Source organism: Mastomys coucha, unplaced genomic scaffold (assembly GCF_008632895.1).
Source record: "Mastomys coucha isolate ucsf_1 unplaced genomic scaffold, UCSF_Mcou_1 pScaffold6, whole genome shotgun sequence".
Taxonomy (NCBI): Eukaryota; Metazoa; Chordata; class Mammalia; order Rodentia; family Muridae; genus Mastomys; species Mastomys coucha.
In genome coordinates, this window is record NW_022196912.1 from 112,694,424 (window position 1) to 112,713,990 (window position 19,567).

General features: G+C 43.1%; 1 protein-coding gene across 3 annotated transcripts in view; it reads right to left on the reverse strand.

Moving 5' to 3' along the window:
- Ptpn21 (protein tyrosine phosphatase non-receptor type 21) overlaps positions 1–19,567 on the reverse strand; it is a 60,358-nt gene that overhangs the window by 14,745 nt on the left and 26,046 nt on the right. For all 3 annotated transcript variants that reach the window (XM_031355711.1, XM_031355714.1, XM_031355713.1), the window contains exons 4-12: positions 19,049–19,146; positions 17,792–17,859; positions 17,053–17,123; positions 14,342–14,429; positions 13,637–13,725; positions 9,801–9,888; positions 8,557–8,636; positions 2,919–2,979; positions 2,249–2,333 (exon numbers count right to left, since the gene is read on the reverse strand). In XM_031355711.1, the coding sequence (XP_031211571.1) occupies positions 2,249–2,333; positions 2,919–2,979; positions 8,557–8,636; positions 9,801–9,888; positions 13,637–13,725; positions 14,342–14,429; positions 17,053–17,123; positions 17,792–17,859; positions 19,049–19,146 (728 nt within the window). The remainder of the gene's footprint in view (positions 1–2,248; positions 2,334–2,918; positions 2,980–8,556; positions 8,637–9,800; positions 9,889–13,636; positions 13,726–14,341; positions 14,430–17,052; positions 17,124–17,791; positions 17,860–19,048; positions 19,147–19,567) is intronic.

Sequence of the window (19,567 nt, forward strand, 5' to 3'; positions counted from 1 at the left end):
TGGGTGGCAGAGCAGAGGGGCAAAGCCAGGGTCCGCTCAAATAGAACAAGCTAGAGAGTAGCAAACAGTGGGAAGCTGGATGCAGAGGGCAGGCTAAGGGAGTATAGACACAGGCAAGTGATGGCTGAGCACACCACAGGGGTCAGCTGGGAGCTTTGTGTAGGGTGAGTTGAGGAGTGTGAAGACAGAAGATAAAGCTCATGGGCCAGAGCTGCTAGTGGGAGGTCTGAAAGGATAAAGACCTTGTTGGAGCAGGAGCGGGGGACATGGAGAAAGGGATATGGAAAACACCGTGTATGAGGTTACGGGTCATGGCTAGCTAGCTGATTGGGTGAAGTAATGTGCAGCTTGGAATCCATATAACCAAGACAGCGAGTGACTTCATCACAATAAAGGACTGTAAAAACAGGCTTAGAGGGTAAGCAATGAGTTCAAATTTAATACTCAAGTTCCAGTAAGCCCTGAGAGTTGATTCCAGTTCTTAAATGCCTGTTTATTATTAGCTAGAGAGTCTCCATGCAGGGTTCCCACATCTGTCCATGGCAAATGGGGACTGGGTAGAACACAGGAATGGCAATAGGATGGAAAGGAAAAACTGGTCACCAGTATAAAAACTCTATGTGAAGGAGCTGCTGGGGAAGCCCCCAACAGGAAAGAAAAAGGCACAAACAGGCCTTGTGATACCACCAGACAGGAAGATGATCTATGGAAACCCCTGAGAGGGAATAAGAAGGAACCAACGGGCTAGAGCACAGACACAGTGTAGTAAAAACTGGAAGATAGGGCTGGCAAGATGGCTCAGTGGGTAAGAGCACTGACTGCTCTTCCAAAGGTCCTGAGTTCAAATCCCAGCAACCACACCCGTAATGAGATCTGACAGTCTGAAGACAGCTACAGTGTACTTAATTATAATAATAAATAAATCTTTGGGCTGGAGTGAGCAGGGACTGAGTGAGCAAAGTTGACCGGAGTGAGTGGGGTTGACCAGAGCAAGCAGAGATCCTAAAAAAAAAAATTCAATTCCCAACAACCACATGAAGGCTCACAACCATCTGTACAGCTACAGTGTACTCATATACATAAAATAAAAATAAATAAATCTTTTAAAAAAAAAGGAAGATAAAGTAATCCAAACCATAGTTTGAAGAGTAAGCTGAGAAAAAAATGGTAGGACCATCATAGACTGAGGTAGGAGAATGAGCATCGTGGAGACAGGACGCAGAAAACTTGTCCCCATGGTTGGAGAGGCTACCCTGCAAGTATAGATGGGCATGTGCAAAGAGGAGAGGACAGCAGCGAGACAGCCCCAGGCAACACTGAAATCCACACCATAGCTCTGCTCCCCTATTGCCTTCCTCACTGTGGGGACATCCTCAACTGGCAGAGAAGGCCACAACAAGTGCAGTCAACACCAGTTCTTTGTGTCCCTTCAGATCCCGGCCTCCACACGATGGGCAGTGGACCCCACTTCTAAACAGCCCCTTCTCCTTCTATGCCACAGCATTCACCAGCCAGAGTGGCAGACCGAGGCACGGACCTGCCTGGGAATGGATGAGATCCAGCTACATCCAGAAAGCTCTTCAAGTGCCCACAACACGACAAACAGGCATGCTAATGCATGCTCTCTTAGCAAGATAACTGTGATCACATCATGAGCCTTGTTTGTACAATTAGATCCCAAGCCTCTTTAGACTGGACTGCTGTCTGCATCCACCTCTCTGGTCTTCAGTACAGTTAGATACAGCTTACAAACAAATGTCACATAGATGACCAGGATTCAGCATGAGCTGAGCACACAACTGCAGTAGCAGTGACAAGTACTTAAAGCACTACACTAGGCATGTCAGGGAGGGATAAAACAAAACCGAGTCTAAATATCTTTTTTGACCAAGGATTTTTGGTTGTGATGTGGTGGCACATGTCTGTAATCCCATCACCTGGGAGACAAAGACTGGAGAATTGTGAACTTAAGGGAAGTCTGGCCTAACTAAGACTAATAGAGTCATGGGACTTAGGAGTCAGCTTAGGGAGCTGCCACTAGATACTTCTAGGCTCGTCTGAGAAACACATTCAAGAAAGAACTTGAATGCAATGACTTCTGTTGTTCCAGGATGGCTGTAGTTGGCACAACAATTTGGGATACAACTGCAATAAGAAACAAACCATCCAGACTTCAAGATCTCTAGGTCTTCACAGAGTTACTCATCGTAATAACTGTGCACAGCTTTGCAGACCCAGTGTACTTTACCTTGGGAAGAAGCAAATGGCTCTGTATAATGTCCATTATAATGCAGCTGGGGTGGGGGAGGCATCGCATAGGGCTGGGGTTTAGGCTAAGAAATGGAAAGTTGGACATAGAGTTAAAACACATTGCCCATGTGAAAAAGGTAAAGTCATTCTTTGCTGGACTCTTCCTCTTCACTAAAAACGACTTCTACAGGAGTTAAATGTATTACAAATGGAGACTAACCCTGAAGATGAAGGAAGTCATTTCCAATGTCTCCCATGTGGCAAAAACAAGCTCTATGCACTGACACCAAGGATACTAGACAGCACAAGAAAGCCTGCATCCAAAAGTTATGAACAAGAAGGAATGGATACAAACCTTCTCGTCTAAACTCGTGAATAGGAAAACCTTCTATGTACACATTCAACCCTATAAGACAAAGTCATCAAGTAAACAAAATACCTACTTAGAGTTCTGGCTAACAAGTTAAAATTCATATTTGGTTGTATCTAATATTTAAACATGTATAATAAATCTTAAGTTGAACTTATATAAGTCACTATTTCTTTGGATGAAAATCAAACATCAGCACACACCTGTGGTTCAAACACAACATACTGCCCAAAATTATATTTTAAATAAGAGAGTGATATCACTAGGAGAGAAGAGGTGAGCATGTTCCTTCTCTTACCAGAGACATCCTGGAAGATGAGCCCCTCCTGACTGAGTTCAGCGTGGCAGCCTGAGTTTGCCTGTGGGAAAAGACAACTGTGAGCCCAGGGGACACACTTCCTAGTCTACAACAATAAACCAGATTTAGGGACCAGTGTGGTGGCTCACACCTGTAACTCTAACGTGCAAGAGGAAGGTGTGCTGGAGTCTGAGGCTAGTCTGGGTGACATCTGAATTAATGGCTAGCTAGGATACAGACAGAGTGACACACTGTCACAAAACAGCCATAACAAAAAGATACACAGTCAGGTATATTCTAAGGCAAATGACAAAAGAATAAACATGCCATAAACTACAGAAAAGGGCATTGCCACTTCCTTATGTAGGACTCCACAGCCTCCCAGAACAAAACAAGCACACAATCCTCTTTGTTCACACACACACACACACACACGCACACGCACACGCACACACACACACACACGCACACACACACACACACACACACACAGGTTCTTTCTTTCCATCTGGGTTTACTTAGTAAGTGTGAGTAGGTATGGTATGAAGATGCATTAGATTCTTGCCGATGTTGATAATGCCCATAATTCTGTCAAGGACATTTTAACTTACCATCTACTCCTGGCTCAAGAGCTTGAGTGATTCATAACTGACTACTAACCATTCTGTGATGATGGCTAGCGCTCTAAAACTCCGCCATAACAAAGAAAACAAAACAAATTCACTGACTCAGCAAATGTGCCAGAAAGAAGTCTCTTTTCTTCTAATAATAATAAGAAGAAGAAGAATTCTAATAAGAATAATAGCATTATTCTTAGCACTTTGATAATGGCATCTGTATTACACTCCGAATGTTAGCTTATTTTTAGAAGACCTTTAAAATGAAAACTCTTGGACATCCACTGATTCCTATGCACTTACTGGGCAATTTCTTTAAACTCCCTTTCCTACACCTAGCAAGTATTCAGTTGTTGGAGAATAACACACATCTCTTTTCATTTCCTTTCTTTTCTGGGCATCAAACATCACGGCTTTATGTGCCTTAATGTCTATTTTCCAAAATACATTTCTATCTTTGCAATACCATGTCAAGTGCCTGAGCCTGCAGGGTGTGTGGGGATTTTTTTAGAGTACCTCTTAAATATGTACAAGACTCTGATCTTTGTTATTTGGATATGGAATTTGCCTCTGGGCACTGGCCACAGTCAGGCCTAGGCTTAGAGGGACTTTGTGTTCAGTCTATCACTGGCTCTCCATCTAGAAGAACTGAGCTTTTAAAATCATCAAAGTCAGGGGTGGTAGCACATGCCTTTAGACTAGAACTCAGGAGGTGGAGGCAGGTGGATTTCTGAATTCGAGGCCAGCCTGGTCTTCAGCACTATTTCCCAGACAGCCAGAGACCCTGTGTCAAAGCAGTGATCTCCCTGAACAGCAGCAGCAGCAGCAGCATGTATTCAAAAGTGAGAGAAGGAGCTGCTGACAGAACACTGATCAACAAATGCCTACCAACATCTGCACAGATGGCCAGCCTGGGCAAGACACACATCTTCAGAGTGTGAAGTACAGAATCCAAGGACACAGGGCCTAGGAACAGAGGCAGCCATTCTTACCCACTGGCATCTTGCTGGCTGCATCCAGTGTGAAGGGAAAAGCAGAAGCCAGTTCAAAGAACAAAGGAGCCCCACCTGCAGAAAGCTCTGACCCAGGCAACCTTTCTAACTAACAGTCTGCCTCCTTTTCTCATTGTTCTTCTAAGTGTAGTTCAAGGAGAGGCCAGCCACCATCAACTTCCCACAGAAAGGGAAACAACCGTTGGCTCTGGGATGCTGTCTGTGCTAGCTGGCAAGCCGGCAATGCTGAGAGGTGATGCAGCTAGAACTCCTTAGATTAATCGTGAGAGTGTGTGCACTGGAGAGGAAAATAAAATGGCTGTCAGCTCAAGGGAAATGCATGATATTGCTTGGTGAAACTGCTAAGCCTACCGGTGGTTATCTTGCTACCTGTGGTTATCTCAATCTCACTGATGCCATCAGGGAGGTCCAGACATATTGCTGGGTGAAACTGCTAAGACTGCCTGTAGTTACCTTGCTACCTGTGGTTATCTCAATCTCACTGATGCTGTCAGGGAGGTCCAGACATTATCTCTGTTTTACAAATGAGGAAAGTGAGTCTTAGATTAGGTAGATCACACTTGGTCCCATGGCAAATAAGTGGCAGAACCAGCATCTGAACAGGCAGGTCTGCTGGATGCCCGAGTGTAGTCCCAACAACACACACACACACACACACTAAATAAATCTCTTAACTTAAAACTGTAAGAGATGTCTCACTTGCTCTGTGAGTTTTTCAGTCGGCCATTGGTTTACTCACAGGCAGCAAAGGGCAGGCTTTGATGAGGTGTTAGGTAGTGGAAATACCCTGGGATGTTGTTTCAATGACTTTCCTCCTGTGCTTTAATGAAAAACAAAAGCTTCCCCTCTTTTAGGGCAGGCCAGAGGTGCATATACAGGCTGCTACAAGGTCAATGACCTGGCTCTGGATACTCTGCCCCAACTTGCCACCATGGGCAAGGAGAAACCAAACCAGGGTATAGGAACTACTGAGGCTAAGGACTCGCCTCACTGTGGGTCACAGTGATCCTGTCTACCCAAGCACCTGCACAGAGAAGGAAGCTACCTCATTCTAATTCCAGGACAGCTTCCTGTCCCCAAGCCTTTTAGGGAGGGCAGGAGACCCACTCGACTGTGGGGACCTTTGACAATCCCCATTATCTCTGACTCCTGCTTTTTCCAGGGACTGACACTCTTCAGTGAGTCCTCTCTCCTCTCAGGGGACCCAGTAAGCCAGAAGGGAAGGATGGTGCTCCATCGTCCAGTCCCCGGAGCCGGTAGTCAGTCTGCTCCAGACAGAAGTGGACCAGCTGCTTCGTTCACCCACACCCTAAACTTCAGGAATGACCCATTTCACATTGCTCAACCATTAGCATGCTGCTGACTGGAAATTTTACCTTTTTTAAGGTTACTGGGCCCTCTCTCTCACTTAGCTTTGCAGGTTGGAGGGTATAACCCACAAAGAAGGGAGAAAAAAAAACCCTATACCAAAAAATGTTGTATCCCGTGCTCACTTTTTCTTCATAGAGTCTAGGGGGCTTGATTACTGAGCTAACTCTGGGCTTGGGCTACAGAAGAGGCCTTTGACCTGACTGACACTGGCATCTCATTTAATATCTAATACAGTCCTGAAGGGATATCAAGGAAGGTCCCATTATTCCTGTTTACACATAAAAAATGAAGGGAGCTTCAAAGCTAACATAAAAAGATGACCCCACTACCTCCAGTGCCTTGTCTGGGTAGAAAGAGAAATACTGGATTCTGTCAATGTTAAGTTATCGCCTGGACCAAAGTGAGATGCACCCAACGCTCCTATCCTATAGAAAGGACATAGGAGGGGTGCGGACACTGTAGGAGAAAGGGATTCCTTTCTGTGGAAGCAGAATTCATCTCCAGAACTGGGGTAACTTCCACTTAGCCACAATTTCCTGTCCAGCACACTATGCTTACCCAGCTGGACTATAAGAACAAGTCCTACCAATACCTCAAAGGCATCATAGGATTAGATGTCACTAGACTTGTGTTGAAAGCCTTCAAGACATGGCTAAAAAATCTTCAGTTTTCTTACCCATCAAAATGTGAGGATTTAATAGTATAAGCTTCATTTACCTTACCCAGAAAACAAATTGTACAAGGTAATATGTTTGTTTCACACACTCTTAAATAAATACACTAATAGTTTTCAGATATGGAGAAATTAAAAACAAAATTTGGAAAAATAGTCCTTCACACATAATAGCTGTGTTAAATAGTCTTCATACAGCTGGGCAGTGGTGACACACACCTTTAATCCCAGCACTTGGGAGGCAGAGAGGCAGGCGGATTTCTGAGTTCCAGGACAGCCTGGTCTACAGAGTGAGTTCCAGGACAGCCAGGGCTATATGGAGAAACCCTGTCTCAAAAAACCCCCCAAAAGAAACAAAACTATTCTTCATACATAGCTATAATATTAATAATATTCTTCATACAACAAAAATATACATAGCTAATAATATTAATATCTATGCAGCGTTACTCACATTTGGCAATATGCCAAAAGTTATATTTTTAAGATCATAAGAATTCCCACATATATTCATTGCTTTTTCTCTCTGAATTCTAAAAATCATTAAAATTAGAAACTGCTAAAATATGCATTTCAAAAAGGCATTAGTCACAATGCAATACAGGGTGGGCTAGATGGCAACACACTTAATGGCTTCTTCATAATGGCTGTCACTACTGTTTTAAAGAAAAAAAAATAAACTGAGGTAGTGATGGCTCATCATGAATGGTTCTACATTTATGAAAAGCTTCAAAACAAAAATGCTGTGTTCCAACAGATTCTGTAATTATTTGGATGTAATTATTATATGCAAAAATAATGTCACAATGCTCATCAGGCTAGCTAAAGAGGTTTCCAAAATCCAGTACTCCTGGCTCCTCTGAATGAAACAATTTCATATACAAATTCAAGAGTGGGCAGAGAGCAGGAAAGGTGACCATGCAACAAGGAATGAAATTATTTATTTGCATGAACACGGGGAACTGGACACCATCGTGTCAGGCAAGTCCCACAAAGGCAAGGCAAGTATCACACGCTCCATCTCATTGTGTGTGTGTGTGTGTGTACATGAATAGGACAGTAAAAGAATATGTGGGTGTGGTAGCTCAAGCCAATAATCCCAGCACTTGGAAGGCTGAAGCAGGAGAATTGCTGCGAGTCTAAGGCCCACTTGGGCTACACGGTGAGTACAAAGCCTGCCAGAACCACAAAGCAAAACTCTGTAGCAAGCAAATAAACTGAAGGAATAAAGTGTTAAAGATGTAGACTGGGAAGGAGAGGGGTCGGACAAGTATATGAGTGAGGATAGCTATCAACAAGGCCCTTACACACATGTGCCGACGTGTCAGAATAGCACAAGGCCCTTACACACATGTGCGGACATGTCAGAAAGCTTCTTACTTTGTATAATTCATATATATTAAAAGACGAATAATCGTCCCTCAAAACGCTGACCAGGATATTGACTAAAAACTATAAAAGAATACTACTCCCAAGCCAGACATGGTGGTCCACGCCTCCAGGCACTCCAGGGGCAGAGACAATCGGATGGATATTTGTGAGTTTAAGGCTAGCCTGATCTACATAGCACTTTCCAGCCCCACCAAGGCTCATACTGAGATCTTGTCTTAAAAAAAAACAAAACAACAAAAGACTATTACTCTGAGACTGGGATCTAGCTCAGTGGTAGACGCTTGTCTAGCATGTAGGACCTTGTGTTCCATCCCCAAGGGAAAGGAAGGGGGAAAAATCCTTTTCTTTTTTAAGAAACCTTCAAGGACTAGGACGGTGAAAGGTGCTTGCTGCCAAGCTCAACAAGTCAACTTCACTCCTTAGATCCCACTTAGTGGACAGCGCGACTCCCCAGCTTGGCCTCAGCTTCTACATGCGGTCCCCTGACACACATACAAACTGGATAAATGCAATTTAACATTTTTTTCACTCCCAAATGATTTTCTACAATTTCCGGAGCAGGAGCTACTCACAGGTCGCACTGGTTCATTCTGTAAAATTTGTGCCGTGCCACACACAGCCTCCACACGTACTTTGCTGTTTCCATGTCCTCCTGGCAGATGAAGGGAAGCACACAGAGGAAGACACTTGTAATGCAGAGACATTGTGTCTACAACCATCTCCCACCCACGGTGACTCCCTCATCCCCACAGTGACTCCCTCTTCCCCACAGTGACTCCCTCACCCCCTCCTTCATGACTCTTTCTTCCCCACAGTGACTCCCTCTTCCCCACAGTGACTCCCTCATCCCCACAGTGACTCCCTCATCCCCACAGTGACTCCCTCATCCCCTCCTTCATGACTCTTTCTTCCCCACAGTGACTCCCTCTTCCCCACAGTGACTTCTTCATTCTCTAGCCCCGTGGCTAACTTCTGGAAGCTGTGAGAACTTAATGGTGAAAATGAAATGACCTGCTCAGCAGTGTGAGCGAGCAGTTCCTAAACATCGTGTTTTTATCAAAGTTAACAACTCTACTACTGAGAAATAACACTCAGAGACTTTCCAAAGAAAACATTTGCTCGGGGATCTTAATATTGCCTTTGTTAAGATAGCAAGGACTAATAGAGGCTGAGCAGCACCGCACAGCTGCTCAGCAGCACCAAGGCCAGCAGCACCACACAGCTGCTCAGCAGCACCGCACAGTCGCCCAGCAGCACCCCAGCAGCACCGCACAGCTGCTTAGCAGCACCGAGGCCAGCAGCACCAAGGCCAGCAGCACCGCACAGCTGCTCAGCAGCATGGCGGCCAGCAGCTAGGCTTACTTTCTCCTCCACTTCAGTCTCCTTACAATTAGTTCACAATTCACTCAAGGGGGCTAAGGAGATGATTCAGTGGTTCAGAGCACTGATTGCTCTTCCAGAGGTCCTGAGTTCAATTCCCAGCAACCACATGGTGGCTCTTAACCATCTGTAATAGAATCTGATGCCCTCTTCTGGTGTGTCTGAAGACAGCTACAGTGTACTTATATATATTTAAAAAAAAAAAAAAAAGGCACTTGAATCAAAGAATCCGGATACAAAGACTCATTTAACAAGTGAGCATTTTTCCCCAAGCCCCATTTTGTAACATTTAAAGCATAAATTTTTATAGCACATAGAATTATGAAGTGCTAAATTATTTCAAACTCCCCATCTATCAAAACACAAAAGAGAAATCAGAAATGCTAACTTGCTAACTTTTTTGAGAATGATCCCATGGTTTCTTGTGCTCACTCACAGTTTGAAACTGGATGGTCTCCTCTTTATTTGTCAGCTCTAATGCAAAGAAGGACTTGTTGTGCGACATGTTAGCAATGTCGTGCCACCTAGAGAACAACAGAGAATGCTGAGAGCACAAATGTACATTGGGAGATGTAACGCATCATAACTTTGATATGTGACTTAAATATATATGTAAAAATATACAAATATATACATTATATTTATATTACTATATAAACATTATATATGAATATGTTTGCATCTAATATGTTTTATTATGCTTATATGATTATTTATATATAACAAATATATTATATAAGCATATACATAAATATATGTGTGTATGTAGCCAAGTGTATATAGACTTGTTCCACTTGTGTGAGCTTAGTGATCTCAGCTTCCTGCCCTGGATACCTTCCACTATGCCTCCCGCCATGCCTCCCGCCATGCCTCCCGCCATGCCTACACTGCCATTATGGACTCTAGAGTTGTAAGCCAAAATAAACATCCTTAAGTTGCTTTTTGTCGAAGACTTTTATCACAGCAACAGGAAAGTAACTAATACACCTGACTTGCTCTTGGCTGAGCAATCAAAGATACTTATGTTAGCTTGTTGCTCATGCCTCAACTACTTATGAACAAGCTTTAAAGAGCATCCCCTATCACAATGATGATAACTGTACCAGGCCCTAAGGATGTTAAAATCAGTATGGTGATGGTCCCTAAAGAGGCACTTGGGAAGATGGGAGGGTGGGAAGGCACCAGACAACATAAAAGCAAACACACTGGTGAGCAGTGAGGGCAAACAGGAGAACGTAAGGGATCAGAGACAGAGGTGCACTCTGAAAAGGTACAGGGTGAAGAGAAAGCTACGTGCTTAGAAACCAAGGGTGAATTATTGAGTGTTGTCAGTAGGACATAAACTCTAGCCTGCATCTCATTTGATCATCTTTAGCTTTTACAGACTAGAGATTTGGTTTTAGTACCTAGCTGTGTGATACTGTCAGAAGAAACTGAGTCTGGAAGATGCTCAGCATCTTCCGAGCCATCACCCTCCCCTCCCCAACCGCCAGAACCACGGGGGTCAGAAGAGTGGCTAATTCCAGAAATTGGCAAGTTTTGAAATATCTGGAATCCAGCAGCGGTGGAGCAGCCGTAAACCTGGAAATCCAAAGCTCCTGAACATGAAGCATTTCCAGGGGAAACCCTTTCCCCTCCCCCACTGACTCAATGCCTCATAAACATAAAGCAAGTGCTTTACCACGGAACTCCATCCTTTGCCTCCCACATCTTTAACTGGGGACTTTTGGGCTCAGGATGTTCAGTCTGTATTATATTTCTTTAGCTAAAAGTTGTTAAATCAAAATTAACTTGTTGACTTACTACTCAGTTGTTAAACCTAAAGATTGTATTTGCATTGTATTAAATGAGGCAAATTTGAAGATTCCTGTGTGGTGAGGAAAGCAACCACTTGAATGCCTGAGACTTCCATATGGCCTCTGGGGACAGTCCTGCTGTCTGAGTAAATCCTGTCCATCTTCCTGTCCCTATGCCCCCAGCTCAGCACACTGGGAAGATTTCCTATAAGCGGATTGGGGACAAGAGCCCTGTTGCCATGGGAAGCAGCCCCGCACAGGCAGTGCACTGTAGCAGAGGGCTTCTGCTCCCCAAGCCATGTCTATTCTTTGCGGCCACTGCCACTCTGAATAATTCAGAGCCCAAAGGTAGAAGAGCAAAGCAAGACAAAGAAGAGTTGTCATTTTAGTGAAAAAGTTCTTAAAGGGGAAGACCAGTTCTCAAGAATAAAGTAGAAAATAGGAGCATAAAGGGGGCTATAAAAAGATAAAATAAAAAGGCAATGTGATACGGTGCCTAAGAGCGGCAGCTTAGGTAGACAAATCTTATGCTGTGAATGGGGCGACCTTGGGCAAATCACTTGGCTTTTTTAATCCTTCATTATCCTGTGTGAAAGCTGGTGGTAATGTCTGCCCCCTGAGTCATTATGAAGACGATTACATGTGAAAATATAAAGAAAGCAGTCAACACAGCAGCGGATTCCTGATAACTTACACTAATGAATGCTGGACACAGAGGAACCAACAGTCAAAAGTGACAGATATGCTTCCCTGCTTGATGAAAACATAAACCTTGGGTTGTTTAGATCAATAGAAAACAGAAAGAGTAAAATAGAATAGAAAATAGAATGGTAAAATAGAAAATAGAACAGAGTAAAATTGCAAATATTTTTAGAAGATTGTAACACAGACTTTCTAAGATTCCAGATTTTAAGGACTTTAGATAAGAGTAAACAGCACGACCTAACTTAATTTACTATATTTAAGTATAAATGGGAGAAGTCAAGCTGGTACTCATCAGGAACTGGCTCCCTGCTGGCTGGCTTTCATGGTACCTGAAGGTGAGATGCAGGATGCAGAGATAGGGAAGATGGTCTCACCCAGCTATGAGTGCTGTGCTACAGTGGCAGGCATGCAGGATGGGCCTGCAGGGGCAGTAGTGGCGCAAATGTTACAGGGTAACCAAACACTTTCTGCATGAATGTAAGGCTAGTCCCCGGTGGGGAAGGAGAAGATGGTGGGGAGCTCATTGGCCCCAGGGGAAAAACCTACTATTGTGCTAAATGGTCACAGTTTCAAACTGCTCTCCCAACTGGTATCTCTACATGCATCAATCAGCGCTGCTCTCACACTTCCTTAGAGAAGCTTCTTTGTGCTGTGGGTGGGAGGTGCGTAACGCAGAAAGTCAAACTGGTCAAAGTGCACAAGGTAAGTGTCTGTGGAGTGTTCAATCACAAATGGAGCATCAGTCACTCACCCTCTCACCAAGGCTCAGGGACCATCGTGGAAGAAAAGGAAGACAGATTATAAAAGCCAGAGATCAAGGAAGAATGGAGTAGAACAGTGTCATCTAGACACTAGTCGAATGCTGACACTTGTGAATGCACGGTAGCTGTGGTCGTAGCACAAGTTCAAACCCATCTCCACCCCCAGCTGAGGAGCTATTGACAGTTGGTGGCTTCTTGGGGAAGGAAAGGCAGCTTTAAGGGTGTGGCCCTTATACGTTGACGGTGCTCCAGGGTATGACCCCATACCTATAAGTATATGGATTCCATAGGTTTCAAATATATTATATATATGTATGTATATATATAGTATATAATATTTTAATAATATATTGATACCATGTTGGGGATTTTATCCAAAGGAGTTAAAGGGAAGAATGGAAGTAATGTGACCCAAAAATATTGTATAAAGATATAAAATCTCAAAGAATTAATAAAATATTATTGTGTCCAAAAAGATATAACTGGAACACAGAATATTACAAAGTAATCTTAAACCACCCGTAAATTCACTTCTCATAAACCGCACTCTACTCTGGGCATGTCCCTATCTATCATTGTGCTTCTCTACGACATGCACTCCAAGGCCTGTACAAACAAACAGCACTGTTTTTTATAACTGGAGGAAAATCAACTTTACAAAAATGGAAATTTGCTGAGATGTTGACATTTCAGTAATTTTGTTACATAACTATAGTCAAAAGGAAGCCTAGATTTTTCCATAGTAAATAAGTAGTCCCAGAAACTGGAACTCAAACAAAAAATTCCCTATCAAAGCAAAGAATGGCTTCTCTGTGGGAGCAGTCACACATTTTAAGCATTTACATGCCCGCTTTGCTGCATATCTGTTTTTGAAGACCGCAGCATGTTAGCGAAGACTATACTTGGGTGCCGTTTAACTTTAGAAAAGGAGTGTCTCCATTTTCCAATGAGAACGGAGGGAAGACTTGTCAGCAATAACCACTTGAGTATTTAAAAATACAGAGCAATACCTGAACACCACGGGAGGCCTTCCATTCTTGTGTTTCACAAAGATGCCATCGAGACAAGCACCAATGGATATGTCACTTCCTTGGCTGTCCTAGATGGAGAGAAGAAAGGGGAAACCCCTGGGAAACAGAGCACAGGGACAAATGCATCCATTTCCCTAACCTTGTTTCCCAGGTGAACACTGTCCTAGACGCCCACAGGGCAACCACTCAGAAAGAAAAGAGAATGGGCAAACCCAGCACCCTGCCATGAGTATGGTGATAGGAGGAGCATAGATTCTTTATTTCTTATGGCTATTTATTTACTTTGTAAGTGGGTGCACACATGCCTCAGTGCACATGTAGAGGTCAGAGGACAACCTATGGGGATTGGTTTTCTCCTTCTACTATGTGAATCCCAGGATCAAACTCGGGTCATCAGGCTTGGTGGCAAGTGTCTTGACCCTCTGAGCTAAGTTTAGACTCTTAAGAACTATTTCCTGACCCTGCCAAAGCACACCCTCAATACAGACTGTGTTTTACTGTAGATGTCAGCCATGCTATTTTCTCAAATTGCTAAACGCCCCCCTTTTTTTTCAACAACCCCCACCCCTCTTCCTATTCTATGTTCAAATGATTCACCTATCTGAGCCACCAGAGTGGCAGGGTCTCCAGGCCCACATAGACACACCCAGCTTGCTACTCTTACCTTTAACTAGTCCCCCATACCTTGGCAGGGTAGCTCTCCTCTCCGTAGCCATCCATTCTCTCTACCTCCTGCATGTATAGCAGCTCGGCCTCAGGAGCTGTGAGCCCTCTGCAATCCAACAGACGTTAGTGAGACAGCTCCAAACCTAAACTTCCTTAAACAATGTACATCAATTTGGAACAGAACATTATAAACATTTTAGGCTTCTAAGCATCTGGATAAATATAATTGCTTATATTGATCCTCAAAAACATATCAAAAATGGATGACCTATGAAGCACTATGCTGAATGTAGAAGGCAAGTATACCTAGCCTTGTGCTTCAGAAAGGTAAAAAGGATGGACAAGGGTCAAAGCAGCTACCAAGATGTCATCAATGCAAATCCAGGAGTTTCTACCTAACTAGCAAGCAGTTACTTAACTATCCTAAAATATCAGGAAATACTAAGAATTTGGTTTAAAAACTAAGTAATGGGACTGAAAACTTTGCTCAGTGGTTAGAGCACTAGCTGCTCTTCCAGAGGAACTAGGTTTGATTCCTAGCACCCACATGGCAGCTCACAATCATCTGTAACTCCAGTTCCAGAAGATCTGGTGCCTTCTTCTGACCTCCACAGGCATGGGTGTGGTACACAAACATACATGCAGACAAAATACTCATATGTATAAAATAGAATGAATGAATCTTTTAAAATGTTTTTTAAAGACTAAATGATAAATGTAGCAGGGGCAGGAAGAGGCTGCGCATGGATCCCTCTCAGTTCAGATGACTGGAGCCTTAGAAGGACACAAGGAAGGAAAGGTGCTTAAAAGCATCGAGTCCCCTCCCCAGCCTCAGCAGCTGCTGCTCCCCCTGTGCCAAGGTTCCTGCCACTGCGCCCATATCCTCTTCCTCCTCCCCTTTCTCCTCCTCCTCCTCCTCTTCCTCCTCGTACATCTACCATCCACACTCGGTGACTGTACCACTTGCTCCTCCTGCCAGATTCTCTGGGGATCCCCAGGACTTGTCCCTGCCCAATGCAGTCCTCACACAATCTGCCTACACCTCCCTCACTGCACCCTTTTTCTGTTGCTAGATACTATCACAGTGGATTGTGTCATAAGATTTCTGGAAACATACTCTTGGGAGGCAGAGAATTATATTATTTATCTTTAAGCCAAACCACCCAGCATTCTGTCTCATAAGGGTCATGTGTGCCTTTGGGTCATGTGTACCTTTGGGTCAGTGTGCCTTTGGGATCAAGTAAGTACACCAGGGATCTATGGTCTGTGTAGACACAGAGGTAGAAGAGTAGGAATTGTGATTTTTGGAAAGTGAGAAAATCCTGTGAGCATTTGGGAAGAAGCACAGGGAGAAGTGAGAGGACGATATTCTTGGAAGTTACTCTTTTGCAACTACTGGGGCTAGAGAGAGAACACATACAATGATCGGGCACACCTACTTTCAAGTCACTAGAACAGATCAGAGACCTAAGTCACTCTGAGTTTAGTTCCCTTTGTTTCTAAGATGAAGGTAATATTCTCCTTAAAGAGTCTAGAGCTATCAGAATATAATTTTATATAGGAAGTATCCAGAACCTGGGTACTTGGCTTAGAGTAAGAGCCAGCATCTTAGGAGACTCTCATAGTCAACAGATGTTCACCATCAAAGAAAGTCAACACGGACCAGCATAGATGAGAACTGCAAGTATAATCTGGGCAACAGACATGAGGATTCTCATCATAGCTCCCCAGGGGGCAAAAATCCCACTTCCAAAAAAAAGAATATCAAATAGGGCTGGTGAGATGGCTCAGCAGGGAAGAGTACCGACTGCTCTTTGGAAGGTCATGAGTTCAAATCCCAGCAACCACATGGTGGCTCACAACCACCCGTAATGAGATCTGATGCCCTCTTCTGGTGCGTCTGAAGACAGCTACAGTGTACTTATGTATAATAAATGAATAAATAAAAAAATACCAAATAAAGGTTTCAATTCTCCTGTAGTAAGCTTTAAATAGGGTCGAAGCCAATTGATATCACCTAACAGCTTTTGAAAATAAAAAAAAAAAAAATCCCACTTCCAAAAGTATACAGGGGGGCAATGGTCATGGCAATGCATGTCTATCGCACAAGATGCAGAGGCAGCAAGATAGCAAGTTTGAGGCTAACCTGGCTCTCAAAAGTCTCAAGGGCAGATGATGTCGCTCAGTGGTAAACTATCTGCCTGCTATGTACAAGGCCCTGAGTTCAAACTCTAACACCATTTAAAGAGAAGGAAGGAAGGAAGGAAGGAAGGAAGGAAGGAAGGAAGGAAAGAAGGAAGGAAGGAAGGAAAGAAGGAAGGAAGGAAGGAAGGAAGGAAAGAAGGAAGGAAGGAAGAAAAAAAGAGGAGGAGAGGGGAGGAGGAGAAAGGGAGGGAGGAAGGGCAGGAAAGGACAATAGAAGGAGCACCTAGAGGGCTGAATCCCAGAACACAGATGTCCCTGATCATGCACTCATTTCTACAGGCTTAGTTACTATCACAAATTTAATATATGTGTGATGAACTGGCACTTTAAGGACATCTTCTGTTCCCTCACTGGTACACGGACAATAACTGAAATGCTAGGGGAATGTACTTAGAACAGTACTCGGCACACAGTGAACGTTCTTTATTCACTTCACAAACAAGCTGCAGTAAACTTCCCAATATAATATACAAAGCCTATTTCAAAATCAAGCAGCCATGAGCCGTGGGTCTTTTGTGTGTTACCTGTATTTCTGATGCAGCAAGGCCACTTTTTGGGCTGCTTCTTCCAGCACTTTTTCATCCTGTAGCCACCCCTGAGGGAAACACAGCAGTGAGCATGTGCATGTTTTTTACAAGGAGCCACAGAGACCGACAGTCACTGGCTTTCGCACTTTCAGGCACAATGCCGAACAGGACTAGCTCTGCGGAGCTCTGCTTTTGTACATGGCCAGACGCATCTAAGGAACTGAGTGGTTTCTGCTCAGAAGCCAAAACATTTCCCTGCCTTCTCTGCTCCCCCAAGGGGAAGTTTCAGCTGAGTTTTAAGGGTGGAAACATCCATGAGCCAGTTCTGGGCTCAGTGCTAACCCACTCAGCAGAACAGTGAGATGTTCACATCCATTTCTTCAACAGTAACTTTAGAACGCAGGAGGCGGGGTTTTAACACCGATAACAAGTCAGGTTCATTCCAACGTTAACTTGTGATTCCCCAAAACCAAAACCAAAACCAAATCTCTCTCCTTAGACTCATAACCAAAGGCAAAAACCACGTCTGTACAGCACAGAAAATCACACCCTCGGTTTCTGTGAATTTACAAAGACCAGAAGGACTGTAACGGGGAAAGATTGATGCAGGAGATGTTTACCGTGACTCTATAATGCTAGTCCTGCTTAGAACTTCTACCACGTGGGCAATCAGGAATTGCTAAGAGTACAGGAACAAGCTATATATAAAAGGGCCCAATATCAAAAGAGTTCTTACCACAGGGAGCAAGGCAAATTTCTGAAGAAAATCTTGGGATTCATACTGATCAAAGTCACCAAAATCAGCTAAATAAAATGATAAACATCCACATGTTGGTTACATTTAATTTTCACAACAGCACACTTGCACAACAAAAATCAGTAAGTAGAATGGATGACATGTTTATATGCTTCAGAAACCAACTCTGCCTATCAGATAATAGAGCACGTTTTTAGGGTACATCTTAAAAATTAGGCAGATTCATGCATGCTAGCTTGGAAAAAAATGCCTATGAAGAGAGACAAGCCTGCCCTGCATGTGACATGTGCTTCTGTGCACAGGTAAGTGTTAAACAGGGACAGGGAATGTATCCTATGAATACATACATTCAGGCAACATATTAGGAACTACACACTAAGGTATCATACGGAAGTGTGTTATTCTCAAGGCGGCAGGTGTCCATGCCGGCTAGGAGCTGGAGGAAATGTTATCATTTTTCATTTTTCCTTTGTGTTTTGTTTTGTTTTGAGAAACGAACCCACTCTGTGGTCTTGACCTGCCTAGAATGCACTATGTGGTACAGGCTGGCCTTGAACTCAGAGATCTGCTTCCTTGTTGGGATTAAAGTTATATGGTACTATGCCAAGCTTAATTTTTCTTTTGATTATATTCCAGTTTCCATGGGTAAACACCTATTATCACTTGAAATAATGCACCAGCAGAAATTTCTGTGCAGCATAGATATATACAGACATGTGCATTGATTTAAAAAGCACTTACAAAACAAAGCCACTTCGGTTATGAGTAAGGATACTCTATAATTTGCAACAGTTATTATTAGAGAAACCAAAAAGATGAGATATTCTTAAAATATAAGTGAATACAATTCCATCAAACTCATTGATAGTAAGGTCATCCCTCCCAAAATACTAAGTTCAAATCAAGTCTTGGAGCAAAATTAACACTTAGCATGCTAAATTCTTTGATATATATATATTTATAGATATATATAGGTATATCTATAGATATATGCGTGCTCCTTTAACATGTTTCATAACTCATCTATCAGAAATGTCCACAAGTCTCACATTTCATTGAAGTGATCCGAATGGTCTCCCTACAGGTCTCCAGATAAAAACATAGTATTGCATACATACATAAATACTATAACAATTCATATAGAAAATCAGTTACTCACAGAATCCTTTACTGCTTCTGTTTTAACACATATCTTAATTAATCTGACAGAATTACTACTTCACATGCACTGCTTACCTTGAACAGCTAAGCCGGCCAGCTGAATGGCTTGTTCTAACGTACAGGGAAGGTTTCCTTCCAGAATATCCTTCTTCAGCTGCAGGTAATACTGATACCTGTTTTAAAGGATGAGTTTATGAAACTAGTAGCACTATGATTTCTGGCCAAGACTCACCGCACTTTACCGTAGTTTAGTATAGGAACATAAACCGTCAAATAAAACTATAGCCCTGGATGTTTTCAAAAACTGGAAAGCAAGCCACAAACAATAAGCATACCATTTGATCTGCTCAATGACTTGTTATTTACCCCTTGCTTTAACTATTTCAAAGTCAATACAAGGGATCAGGGATGGAACTCTGGGGTAAATATTTGCTCAGCGTGTGTGAGTCTGGCTTGATCTCTAACAAGCCACACACCCCTCAGAGAAAACTGAGGTCAAAGTCATCTCTAGAAGAATGTCCCATTTGTCTTATGCCCTGTAAAACAGTCCTGGGTATCCAGTCTTCATGGTGAGGAAAATGCACACTCAATGAC